General features: G+C 46.7%; 1 protein-coding gene across 3 annotated transcripts; it reads right to left on the reverse strand.

The window, feature by feature from the left end:
* Positions 1-1,400: 1,400 nt before the first annotated feature.
* Ppp1r3b (protein phosphatase 1 regulatory subunit 3B) lies at positions 1,401-13,426 on the reverse strand. Of its 3 annotated transcripts, none has more exons than XM_038327338.1 (2): positions 13,271-13,426; positions 1,401-6,229 (listed from the first exon to the last, which is right to left on the reverse strand). In XM_038327338.1, exon 2 carries the CDS (start codon positions 6,199-6,201, stop codon positions 5,347-5,349), a length of 855 nt encoding a protein of 284 aa, XP_038183266.1. In that variant the 5' UTR covers positions 6,202-6,229; positions 13,271-13,426; the 3' UTR covers positions 1,401-5,346. The 3 variants fall into 3 exon arrangements, with proteins under 3 accessions (XP_038183266.1, XP_038183265.1, XP_038183264.1); XM_038327337.1 differs by having other exon boundaries at positions 13,135-13,397; XM_038327336.1 differs by lacking the exon at positions 13,271-13,426 and adding an exon at positions 12,355-12,512.
* Positions 13,427-13,629: the final 203 nt, after the last annotated feature.

Genomic DNA, 13,629 nt, shown 5'->3' on the forward strand with positions numbered 1-13,629 from the left:
CAGGTACGTGAAGACCTTCCTGGAACAAACAGCCAGCAGGCAGCTTACATCTCGGGGATAAAACAACTCCAACCATTGATTCAAGTTGCTTCCGTTTCTGGAGAGCTACAGACTTCCACTATTTCTTACCAGCTTTCCTATAAAGAGTTCACACAGCACTCAAATGCTTCTTGTAAGAAACACGGAAAACTTGTTTACCATATGACCTTTTGTAGCCCAGCTTATTTAATGTAGCCATTTTGCAAAAGCACCCCAGAGGATTTGGGGAAATAAATATGAAACAGAAGTAGAATTGCCCTTCCCTTCCTGGATAATAGTGTCTGGGATGGACACTGGGGTCAGGGTCCATTCATCGCCATAACCAAGGGTTGCACGAAGGCAGATCTCCAGGCCAAGTTTGCCATGGGATCTTCAAGCAAGGGGCCTGTCACCCTCTGAGGTGTGTAGGCTTGTCTACAATGGTGAGCTATGAGTAAGGTGGGCTGAGGAAGTCACGTGAAGCAAACTAGTAAGGAGCACCCCTCCATGGCCTCTGCATCAGCTCCTGCCTCCAGGATCCTTTCCTGTTTGAGTTCCTGTCCTGACTTCCTTCAGTGATGAACAGCAATGCTGAAGTGTAAGCCAAATAAACCCTTTCCTCCCCAACTTGCTTTTTGGTCATGGGGTTTTGTCCCAGCAACAGAAACCCTAAGACATGGCCTGAACCTCTAAAACGCTAAGCTAGTTCCAAATAAATGTTCTTATTTATAACAGTTGCTGTGGGCATGGTGTGTCCTCACAGCAATAAAAACTAAGACAGGGGCTATTTCCTGGGTACCCAGGAATGGACCTGACCAGAGTCCATCATCCTGGCCAGTAGTTAATTAAAGCTTTCTTCAAAAAAAAAAAATCTTATTGGAAAGAAAAACTACTAAGGCATGAAAGAGGCATGTTCATAAAATTCTAGCATTTGGGAGGCTAGGAAGATTGAGAATTCGAGACAAGTTTGAGCTGCCTTGTCTCAGAAAAGGAGGCAGCCTACTAGAATAAAACAGAAATGCATATTATGTAATCTTGAGGCAAGAGTCATTTTGATATAATATTAGAAACAGAAACCATAAAAGAAAAAAGGCTTTAACTACCTAAACATATAAAACCTCAGAGTACATGAAAAGCAATCCCTTACATCCTGTTTTACTACGGTCACTCTTGGGGCCATCCGATAAAGACACACTGTTGTGGAATATTATTTTAACTGGGCAAAGATGTGTTAATTTGCTTATGTTGCAGAATATTACTCTAACGGTGTAAAGGTGTGTTACTTTTGTTTATGCTGTGTCAGGGACCAGCCCAGACATAAAACACTTCTCATACTAGAGTAGAGGTGTGGGAATAGATGAGGCACAATTTACACAACCGTATCGGGAGGGAGTTTTGGGTTTATTTAAATCCTGAAATCACCCATGTTTATTTTCCAAAGAGCTTTAATAAGAAGCCGTTTTTAGCATTGTTTCCTAGGTAGCGGGGACGACTTAGGTCACCTCCTGCCCATGGCTGTTTTGTCACATAGACTGGAAACCCCTCTTCCCCGGGTGACCTCCTAATTTACAATAGAAGGAGCAGAAGGACATTAGCATATCCCGACCACCTGTTAGGATGGCATCAGGTTGTTTTATCAAAGCGCTAGGCGACCACCTCCTGTGTGGAAGGTGCAAATTGCACCTTGAAAGTTACTTAGATTCTCTGACCACCAGACAATATGGAATATGGGCCTGAATAATTCAGCCCCCACAGTACTGCATGTATTTAATTATGTAAAGATGTGTTGCATCTGTTTCACTTTGCCTGCCTAAGGCACCTGATTGGTCTAATAAAAAGCTGAACAGCCAATAGCTAGGCAGGAGAAAGGATAGGCATGGCTGGCGGGCAGAGAACATAAATAGGAGGAGAAATCTAAGAGTGAGAGAGAGAAGGAGAGAACAAGGGAGACACCTGGGCCAGAAGCCGTGCAGCCACCAACCAGACAGAAGCAGTGAATGTAAGAAGTACGTACAGAAGGGAAGAAAGTAAAAGCCCTGAGGCAAACAGTAGATAAAGGGAAACTGGTTCAGTTAAAAGAGCAGCCAGAAAGGAGCCTAAGCTAGGCAAAGCATGCAGAACTAGTAAGTCTCCGTGTCATGATTGTGGAGCTGGGTAGCCAAAAGAAAAGGCCTGGTTACAACACCCAGACCCTATGCTCCAGCTGACAGTCCTAATTTAGGAGCCCAGTTGAGCCAGGTGATGGTGGCACACACCTTTAATCCCAGCACTCAGGAGGCAGAGGCAGGCAGATCTCTAAGTTTGAGGTTAGCCTGGTCTACATAGAGGGTCAGCCAGGACAACGCAGAGAAAAACAAAAGCACAAATGAAGGAAGGTAAAAGAAATCATGACCTACTTTGAGTAATCGGTGGTGCCAGTATCATTTTGAAGCTGTTGTGTATACGCTGTGAGATAAAGCAAATGAGTATTTCTAGTTAACTATTAGTGCAGGAGAAACAGATGTCTATTCAAGATAGATGAGGTTAATACTTCTTTGTAGTACTGAAATTGAACTGTAATTTTTTTCATATAAATTGACAATAAATAATATCTTGTCATCAAAAATAAAGTTTCAGCTCTGTCCACTGAAAAATCCTAAAAAGATGGGTATACCCAGAGCCATGCACACCCCTGGCAGCTATAAACTTGGGGTTCCCACTGGTGAAACCAGGGCTCCTGGAGAAGAGCCTGAATTCACATCTGAGGGAAGAAAATGTACAAAGTAAGTTTGGAATGTTTAGTCATAAAAGAAAACAAGGAAAGGAAAAATAAAATATGACCAAGATATGACAAAATATTGAAAACGTAATCTGAGGAGACCCTGTTGACCAGAGATGGGAGCAACTTGAGTATCATAATTATGATGATGGCAATAAAGTGGGACATTAAATGTATTTAGGTACACAGACTTGTAATGATAAAAAAAATTCATCGCTGTTGTGTTTCAAGACAAAGTCTGATATTTGCTGTGTAGATTGGTCTGGCTTTGAACTCAGAGAGGTCTGTTTGTCTTTACCTCCTACATCCTGGGATTAAAGGCATGCACCACGGTACCACCACATCTGGAGGCAGAAAACAGAAGAGAGAGTCTTCAGAGTCTCAGTGAATGACAGCAACGAGGAGGGAAGTGAAGAAGAGTCTTGGCAAGCAGGTGAAGACATGTCCTCTGGGCTGAGCGCTGGGGTGCATATCCCAGGTGTGCTGGCTAGGGGCTTTCAATCAGTGCCCCTAGCAAGAAAGCTGGGACAAATCTGGGTAAAAGGGGCGGGGGTTTATGTCTGCTTCAGAGGGGATAAATAATATGGAATTACCATATTTCATATTTTGACACGGAATGTCTGAACACCATTCCACACCACTGAGCAGACTTCACTCTGTTTCTTCTGAAAATGATCTCTAGTCTGCTACTCTGTGAGTAACCGCGCAGCTGGCTGCCTTACTGCACCAGGAAAAGAAAACTTAGCTCAAGATGAACTGTGTGACCCATAAGAGATCAGTTTTGCTTGCATCCAATTTAAATCTAGCAGCTCCAATCACCATAACTGGAAAATTTAAAATACATCCATCTAGCAGAGATATGGCATGCTTACACAACATACAACCACACCTGACTTCAACCCGTCTCCCCACAGACATCAGCATGCAGACAACCCCAGAGTGCTACCCATCTGGGAGGGCCACAAAGCACGTAGTACAGACCAGTATCAGATATAGGGATAAGAAAATCAGACAAAATAGCACTTAAAAAGTTAAAACACTTTAAACTTCAAAAGTGAAAAAAATAAAAGATAAAAAAGAAATCACACATGCTAAGATCAAAAACATTTGCTACCTGCCTGATGCTAACTTCCGAAGCCAGAGGGCTCAGGGTCATGTTCAGCGCCTCCCTTGGCACCCATGAATCCATGAAGCCCTGACGCCTCTTTCCCTCTAGCCTCAGGGAAACTTTGCTTCAGCAAGAAAATTAAACAGACATTTTACCAATTTTCCAAAACAAAACAACGCCCCTAGAGTTCTACAAATATACATGTAAAAATAGTTTTTCAACTTCCCTGTAATTTTAATTTGCCCAAAAGAAAATCACAGGTTGTGGGGGTCCATCTGATGGTAACAGTTCCAGGAGTCTCGAAATACCACTTGATAATACACTGCAGCCCAATATGGTTCAGAAAAAAATTCATCTCTGATACCTCAGAGTTGACAAACATTTAAAATAACATAGAAAAACTCGGTGAGGTTTTTCTCCCCTCCCCTTTACAATACACACCATAAATAAAAGCGCCCAATCAGGTCCTTGAGGGCTTGTGAAGCATTCCAAATGTAACTGTATACTGCGGACAAATCGAAGCATTTTCTGGAGGCTTCGAGGATATCCCAAACATGCTGTTTGAAAGTCTCAGATGCAGCATTGATGTGGACGCTCCAGGAGAGGAGAGCTATGATTCTCCCGTGACCAGAGCAGCTCATGCACCAGCCTGGCAAAGAGCTAGTCATTGAGCCTTCCGGTAATTTGGGGGTGAAACTGAGTACTTAGAAAGCGCCCCAAAGCCAAGGGAAAAAGCTAGAATTTACGACTGTCCCACCTTGTCACAATTCTGACTCCAAAAGGAGATCAGTGACTTTCTAGTAACTGGTGTGTGGCCCCCTATTGGAATATAAAGGAGGGGTCAGGAGGAGGGGAGAGGAAATGCCTTTCCCAGCCACAAGGTACTTATTTGCTTTGATTATCTTGTCTGGATCACTGGCTGGGCTGTGGGGGAGAAGAAAGGAAACGTGGAGCCGGAGCTTGCACAGAGCGGGGCTGCCTCCGTCCCTCTTCTGCAGTTGTGGGCTAGTGTGTCACAGAGCCAAGATAAAGGCCACTCTGAGGATGTGTGGAATGAAGGCAACGTGAAGAAACATAAGAGTGGGCAGGGCCCTTGGAGGTCAATGATCAGGCTGGAGAAGGCTGGAGACTGGTGGCTTCTGGGTGGTTGACTTCGCATATCCAATGGTGGAGGAGAACCCAGCTTCCTCCACTCTTGCCCGCTTGGCTCCTATCCAGACCATCCTGGCACCATCCTGTGCCTTCCTTTGTAGCCAACCTAGATGCCACAGAGGACCAGCACACCTGCTCTCCTCTGAGCAAGGAACCAGCGGTGACGGAAGCGTGCCGGAATTGCTGGTTTACAAAAGAGGTGGACAGGATCCTGTCTTTCCAAAGACCCTGCCCAGTGGCAGTTCAGCTTCATTCTTGCCTTGCGGTCTCTACCCCATCTGGGTCAGAGTCAGACTGTCCAGGGCACTCACTAGTAGTAGGGTCCCAACTTTTCATAGCCCAGGTAGCTAGGCCACTCTGGAAACAGGCCATAGGAACACCGGGGGCTTCCGAACTGGTCAAAGGATATTCCAAAATCTGGTCCATTGTATGGCTCAATCACTCCCTGAGTGGATCGGAGTTCGGCCCGGATGATCCTGTAGTTTTTGCCTTTGTTGCTGTCCCAATAGGCCTGGCCATTACACTCATAGCACACGGCAAACTCCATCCTTTCATAAGACTGAATTTTCTCAGGTAAGCTGATGTCAAAGGAGAACGTGTCCCTGTCTGAACCCGCATAAGTGTCCTTCACGTACCGACAAGGGAAGTCTGTGAAGCTTTTCCAGGTGTCAAATGTCATTCTGATCTTCACCACCTTCTCGAATGCCAGGTTCTGGACCTTTACGGTGCCCGCAATGGCTTTGTCCTTCAGCACGCAGTTCTCGAGGCAGACGTGGTTGGTCTGAAGTCGATTTCTGAAGTCTAAGTAGTCTGCAGAAGGCTGCGGAAAATCCAAGACAAAGCTCTCGCTCTCCGCTGTCGTCAGACTCACGATGTTGTCTAGGAGCTCAGTGATGTTAAACGGAATATCTAGCGGGTCATCGAATTCCGAGAACACTTTGACCATTGTCAGGGCCAGCCCCTGATTGTCAGCAAAGGACACCCTCTTCTTCACCTTCTTCTCCTGCACCGTGGGGGCCACCATGCCGCTGCCTTCGTCCTTGCTGCCCAGCTGAATACAAGGTCTCAGGGGCTTGCTCAGCTTTGGGGAGATCTTGAAGGTAAAGCGTTCCCGGCGCAGAGAAGGGGCCATGCTGCTGTAGCTGTACTCAATGTCCACAGCCATCACGGGACTAGACGAGCGGGCTAGGAATCTGGCGAAAGGGAGGTGAGAGAAAACAGGAAAGAGGTCAGAGGGGTGTTTAAACCGTCATTCTGGCGGAGACTGACAAACAATGCTGCCTTTCAGCTGGAGTCGCACGCACTCCCCTGTGGTCTCACAGGACACAGGTTTCAGGGAAGGTGGGGAGGGGGAGCAGGCAGATAGAAAGAGAAGGTAAGATTAAAACCAACAAAGAGAAGAGCGTGGAACTCAATAGTTTCAAGGCTAATTCATGAGTTTTTCTGCTAGGATATGTTGGGCCCTCCTGTATGCTAATATACCACAGAAGGAAATAAAAAGGGCATTAAGAATTATGGTTTTGTATTGGTTGCAGAATTACTCATTTATTTGACTGAAAGCATCTCCCCTCCCTGCCCCATTTTGTGGAGTATATACCCCACAAGGAGCTGCTGATCTGATGATCGTGTTTGGTAAACACTAAAGTCTATTTATTATTTGACAAATAAAAATTGTTTCTGTTTCAAAGTTGAAGAAATGACCCAGCAAGTAGAGGTGTTTGCCACCAGGCCTCACAGCCTGGGACCCACAAAGGATGGAGGGAACCATTCCTACAATTGTCCTTTGACTTTTACACACATGGCAGGCACACATTAAATAAATGAATGCAACAGAAATCGTATGCACACCTCGTGGAATGGCTGACACAACACGTATTTCCTCGTATATTTGGGATATGAGGTGAGTATATTTAAAATCTACTCTAAGCAATTTTCAAATCTACATTCTCATTGACTATTGTAGCCACCATTCTATTACATATTCAATGTCTTGCCTTTTTAGAGTCAACTTGACTATATGCATTTGTCTTTCTGTGATTGGCTTATTGCACTTAGCACAGTGCCTTCTAGGCTCAATCTCCATGGTTCTACAATGACACCATTTCATTTTTGTCTCTATGAACAGCACTCTACTGTGCATACATACGGCATGTTCTTTGTCCATTCACCCACTGAGAGACACTTAGCTAGATTTCATATCTTGGCGTTGTGCAGTGTTACATGAATATGGGACTATGGAAGTCACCTCAATGTACTGATTTCCTGTCCTTTGAATAACAATCCTGTAGCATGATTGCTGGGTCACATAGTCATTTAATTTTTATTTTTTTTTTGAGAAAACACCACAGTATTTTTGTAGTAGTTGTATTAATTTGCATTTCTACAACTTTCATCTTTTTGAAAGATAACCATTTTAACAAGTATAAAGTATGAGCTCCTCATGGCTTTAATAGCAAATCCTGGCTTAATAATACAAAAGCATCATATTTTTAAGACAAATATTGACTTGGTGTTTACCATGCATCAGGTATTATGCTGTTATACACTGGGATTCAATGATGAGAATGGACACAGATTTATTTTCACTGAACTTATGGGAGGCTTTTATGATCTAGTTATCTTTATTTAGAAAAAGACTGAGCAGTTTATTTCTCTATACTCTGACATACAAGTAGATATTTGCTTTGCACACAGGTGACAACAGTTGCCATAAGAATTAGAAGCAGCTGGATGGTGGTGGTGTGGTGGCACATGCCTTTAAGTTCCAGATTTGGGAGGCAGAGGCAGGTGGATCTCTGAGTTCGAGAACAGCCAAGGCTACAGAGTTCCAGGCTAGCCAGGGATACACAAAGAAACTCTATATCAAAAAAATATAAAGCAAATGTAATCACATTAAATATTAGCTTAGTTAAAACCGTGAGAGAAATGTAAAAGTGGCTCGCAGCCATGCAAACTATCCAGCTGTAAAAGTAATTTAAGAAAGTCAAAAGGAAGTTGAATGTGATGGTGTAAGCTTGTAACCTCAGCTACTAAGAAGGCTGACTGAGGGGGACTGCAGGTTCAATGATGGCTTGGGCTAAATAGTGAAATTTCTTCTATAATCAATTAGCTAAATTAAAAAAAATACAGACATTTTATATTGGAGATATCTGTTTCACCTATTGGATTAAGAAAGAACTGGAAAAGACTTTTGGGTGGGGATGGGGTTCAAGACAGGGTTTCTCTGTATAGCTTTGGAGCCTGTCCTGGAACGCACTCTGTAGACCAGGCTGGCCTTGAACTCGGAGAGCCACCTGCCTCTACCACCCGAGTGTTGGGATTAAAGGCATGGGCCACTGTGCCTAGCTAAAATTTTATCATGTATTGTTAATGTAAAAAGGAGACAAAATTGTACACAAATAGATAAGAGAGAAAATATTATGTATACAGAGATATAGTATATACCCATTGGTTGTTTCCCATGGTTTCAGCTCTTTGTAGTCAATTGTGTTTCAAAAATATTAAAATAAAAATTCCATAAGTAATTATTTAAAATTGTGCACCATTCATTCTAAGCTATTGGAGACCATCCCACCTGGAGGAGACCGGCTTCTTCCAGGAAGCCAATTGTCTCTTAGTCGATATATCCACGATACACTTGCCACCCGCCCATTAGGGACCTAGAGCCATCTCGGGTACCAGACAGTTGCAGGATTACAATGTTGTTGTTCAAGGGACCTTTATTTTCCTTCATAATGACCCCAAAGTAGAAGAGCAGCAATGTAAATGAGGTCCTTGGGCATATAACACGGACAGACAGATGACCCGTGAGACTGTCGAGCAGGGTTGTGGTTGCAGCGAGTGTAGAAAATGCAGACCCCCAGGGCTACCTGGGAACCCTGTTATACACCGCCTGTCGATAGCAGGGACCATTTTATGGTTAAAAATGTCAGACTAGGTATGTGACATATTTCCTTAAAGTTGTTTCCTGCTTTGTGTTTCCTTATATCGTCTCAAACAATACTGCGTCTATAATCAGAAGAAAAAAAAAAGAGCTTTAAGAAGACATTCAGAACTGCCCTGACACCTCACTAGAGCTGCACGTCCTTCGTTCTTATCATGGCAGGTTTATGACAATCGTCTGAGCTAAGGAAGCGAGTAAGGGAACCTGGACTGAAACCTCAAATCTGAGACGGCAGGTTCCAAACTTCTGCCTTGTTCTGGCTAAAGTGAAGGGATCAGGCAGGTAAAGGTGTTATGGCAGGGAGGGGCCTTGTGCATAGGCTACCATGGCTGCCTGGAAAATGGCATCTGTTGACAAGCTGCTCATCTCTTGGCAAGTGCTGGAGGACCATGCATTTGACTCAATAAATACTTTTCCTTTCAACTTCTGAAGCTGGCTAACCCAATGTATAGTGGGAAACAAAAAGTCGGTGCTGGCCTATGCTTTTGGTTCCAGCACTTGGGAGGCAGAGGCAGGCAGATCGCTGAGTTTGGAGCCAGCCTGGTCTACAGAGCTAGTTCCAGGACAGCCAGGGCTACACAGAGAGAAAATAAAGAGGTGGGGGGAGGGAGAAAGGGAGAGAGGGAGAAAGGGAGTAAGGGAGAGAGAGAACAAAGACATATCAGGTTCCCTCTTTGCTTTTTTTTTTTATAGTTACATTGGTTTTGTGGGTGCAAGAAGCCTGGTTACCCTGTTTTGCCTCTGAATCTGGGCACTTTCCCAAGTGGCCACGGCTAAGGGCTTCTCGCACCCACAAACCAAGGCCTCACTACTTCCCATCTTGTGAAGGAAGTCCTCCAGGGAAAAGTTTCAGAGCGAATTTGCTGGGTCTGTTCTCATGTCTCTGCATAAGATTGTTCCTGGAAAGCGAAATTGTGACTGAACTGGCTTTACAAATGATCAGTGAGCTGACACTTTATTTTATAAGACTTACTACTTAACAAATTGAGTATAAGTTCTCCCTGGCCCATTACGAAAATTTGTTAGAGACAGTCCTGGTTCAACTTGAGCGTAGGTATTTTTTCTACCGTTTAAATATGCATGAAGACTGAACACCAGGCGCATAACAGCATGGCTCCACATTCCAGTGCCTCCCCACGGCCCACCCTAGAGAAGCTGGGAGTGGGTGGGGGAGTCGGAGTTCCTTCTCTGCTAGACACTTCCTCCTGGTCTGAGTCAGCAAAACAAGGCCAAGTGTGTCCCCCCCACCCCCTTCAGTTCCTGCAAACTCTAGGAGCAGCCTCAGACACGCTTTCCTGAAAGCTTTTGAAGCAGCCTGTTGGAAAATGGCGCGAAATTGTCCTGCTACTGTGGAGGCGGACCCTAAAGCACAGAGAGAGCTGAAGACTCCCCTCCCTGGCGACCCAGGAAGGACTCTCCAGGGTTCTAGTCCTGCGTGTTCAAGAGTGGAGCTGACGCTGTTGGTGAGGTTGGGCTGTTGGTGAGGTTGTACTCTTGGACCCCAGGATGTAAATGTGCTGTGGGAATCCCTTCAGTACCAAACTGTAAGAGCACAAAGAATCGAGGTTGGAGAGACATTTCTAACCAGAGCCAAGGCTAAGGAGAATATCCAAGTAGTATTTTCAAGTGTAACATGTGCTTTCTTTGCAAGACTCTTCCATGAAAGGCGAACATGGGGTTATAACGGGCCAGGAGTTACCACTGGGACTCCGGCCCTGTGAAATTGCATAAGCAGGCCTGGCTTAGAAACCCTTCATGTTTTCCACTATGGCTTAAGGACATTTAGCCTTGTGGCCTCTATCAAGGGTATGATGTGACTGACGGTCGTCCTCACAGAACATTCCAGCTTTTATTAACCTGACTCTCGTCCAAAAATGGGTGTGCCAAAGTGCTTGTTTGAATTTAGCTTTCCTGATATTCTGCCCAGGATGCCACAGCAGACTGTGTCAGTGATAAGGGACACTTAGAAGTAACTCCCAGCCACTGAGACAGTCGGGCAGAAGTCCCCGAAGGCAGGCACCTGTACAGGTGCTTCAGGAAACACACCCACACCCACACAAGCTTGGAAGTACCTCAGCCATCTATCCCCATCCATCCCACTCCCCATCTCCCCCCACTCTTCCACCTCCCCACCCCCTTCACCCCCTTCACCCTCCCCCCCACTATTCCAGTCTTTTCCTCTACCGAGGAAACAAGCAGAAACAGAGAACATGGATGTTCATTTGAGCCGGTAGTGTGACATAGGGATCTTGGACAGTAGCTGCAGGACAGGATCCTGGGAGAAGGAGCTGTTTCCCAAGGTCAGTAGCCTGCCTCAGAGGTTGACCGCTGACAAGGGACTGACTGGGCCATGTTTGGGACCCTTGTAGAAATACCTTCCCTGTTCTCGGGAAATAATGGGGTCTCTCAAGATACTGGACCGTCTTAGAAATCCAATGATAATTCTTTTTATCATCTTTGACGAGCCTGAACAAAAAATAACCCCATGACCTTCCTAGTTGCAGGCATTTGAGCTACTGTATTTTGGGTTGTGCCTTTCTTTCAGCACCCCTTCCTCTCTGACATGAAAACCAGACTAACAATAACCCACCAGCAACAATATCCGCAGCCAGGTTGTATGTGGACACCACCGTCTACTCCTCCCCCCTCCAGCAATCCTCTGTGCTCTCTGTAAAAGTGTAGCTGGTACTTTTACATGTAAAAAGTAGACATGGCCTCCCTTTTGTGCAAAGACCCTAATTATTACACTCTTAATGTGGACGTCGCAATCCTTGGAGATGTTTGTGAATAGAATTGAGTAACGAGGGTTCAGATTCAGATAATTCGAAGACAGTCCTCACCACCTAATAATGTCCAAAGGCACCGTGGGGCGCAGGCCTAAGAAAGCCCCTGCCCAGCTGAGCTTTAATAAACAATCTCCCTGGCCTTGAGGTTTCTCCTCTGAGATCCCTCCCAGCTCTGACCTCCTGGGTAGCTAACAGGGCTCTGATGGTTCTCTTTCTACTAACTTTCCCCTAAATGGCCCCTATCTACTTCTGTGGTCCTTCAGCTGTTTCCACTTTCTCCCTGGCTCCTGGACGTCTTTGCCGAATGAACCATTTCCTTTTCTGCCTAGGCTGAAGAAACCCTTTTTTTTTCTCCTGGACCCTCGTGCAGCGACACGAGGCTTTTCTTCTCTGTTTCGCTCTGGGCCTGCCATCCACTGTTCTGAAACTACGGTTCGGTTCACAGTCTTTTCTCTGGGTTTAAAAAGGTGTCTGCGAACAGGTCCCTGGGTGCAGGTCAGCGAGTCACTCTCCCACCAGTCACTCTTCGACGGTGATGTGCCTGCACCCCGCCCCCAAATCTCCCCGCGTCGCCTGGGTCTGCACCTACCTCTCCCGCGGCGCCGCAGCCCGGGCCCCTGCTCGCTGGCCTCATGGGAGAGCCTGAGAGAGGTGGCAGGGGTGACTGTTGCCCCTGAACTACGTGAGCGTCGGAGTGTCCCGGAGGTAGGGCCTGGGCTTAGTTCCCGGAGACGACCAAGGAGGAGGAGCCCAAATTATCACCCCAGGGCGGAACCTGGAGATGGGACGGCCCAGGCTGGAGCAGCGCCTCGCGAGCACCCCCGCGCGTTCCCGGGTGGAGCTCACCCCAAGTCTGTCGCCCTAGGAGACCCAAGACTACCCAAGGTGTGCCCTTGTTCGTGTGCAGCAAAGGTTGACCTGAACCAAAGTAGGGACAAGTCCACACAACTTGGAGCCAGAGCTTGGACACAGTTTTCTCATACCTATCTCGTAACGGGAAACTGAGGCCCCGCCGACTTGTATTTGGACTCCAGAATTATTCTCCAGAAGTGTCAAATCTCACTTGTGCCATGTTGGGACTTGCCACATATTTTGTTGAGGACAATTTCCCTGGCCACGTTCCGCGGAGCTAACCCCGTGCGGCGATCTCAGGGGACCCCTCTAGACTCCATCTCAGCTCGGGTCTCCGAGATATTTCACCACGTGGAAGCGACAAGTTACCCGAGTTCAGTTAGGGCGTCCTACCACCTGCGTGTCACTGTAAGTGGGACGACAAATGGCAGGGAACAGAGGGGTGCTCCCCCGCGCGCCCCTCACCGCAGATTTCCTGGCCCTGCACCTTGAACTCGAGGCTTGGGGAGGTACGTACCGGGTACAGCTCTTGAGTACCGAGGGCAGACCCTCCTGCCCACCCCACCATCTGCGCCGGGTGACAGTGACAGCGACCACGACGGCAAAAGTGGGGCAGGGACTCGGCTTGGTTCGTGCGACAGCAGCCCGCTCACCTGCTCCCTGGATTGCAGCACTCTGGGCTCCGGCTCCCGCAGGCGGAGGCACACTTTAACTTTCTAGCCACCTTTCCCAAAGAAGGGTGCCATCCTAGCCCTTCCCCCTCCTCAACCACGAATACCGGACGCAGCCAATGAGCACTCCCAGGACGGACCAATAGCCACACTTGGGACACTCCGCCACGTGATCTGCAGCCGTGCGGTGAGTGACAGGGCTGGATTCCAGGATCTGTGGAGGGGACGGCGGGTCACAGTTTCATTAGGAGCCGGGGGACCCACGCCAAGGGGAGGAAGCGATTTCCTACAGTGGAACGTCCAGCTGTAGAAACTGACTGAGGAGCGTGGGCTGCGTGTAA

This window comes from Arvicola amphibius, chromosome 4, assembly GCF_903992535.2.
Source record: "Arvicola amphibius chromosome 4, mArvAmp1.2, whole genome shotgun sequence".
In the NCBI taxonomy this organism is placed as follows: Eukaryota; Metazoa; Chordata; class Mammalia; order Rodentia; family Cricetidae; genus Arvicola; species Arvicola amphibius.

Bases quoted from the DNA above. Each gene is read 5' to 3' on its own strand.
- Ppp1r3b (XM_038327338.1), bottom strand. From the start codon at position 6,201: ATGGCTGTGGACATTGAGTACAGCTACAGCAGCATGGCCCCTTCTCTG.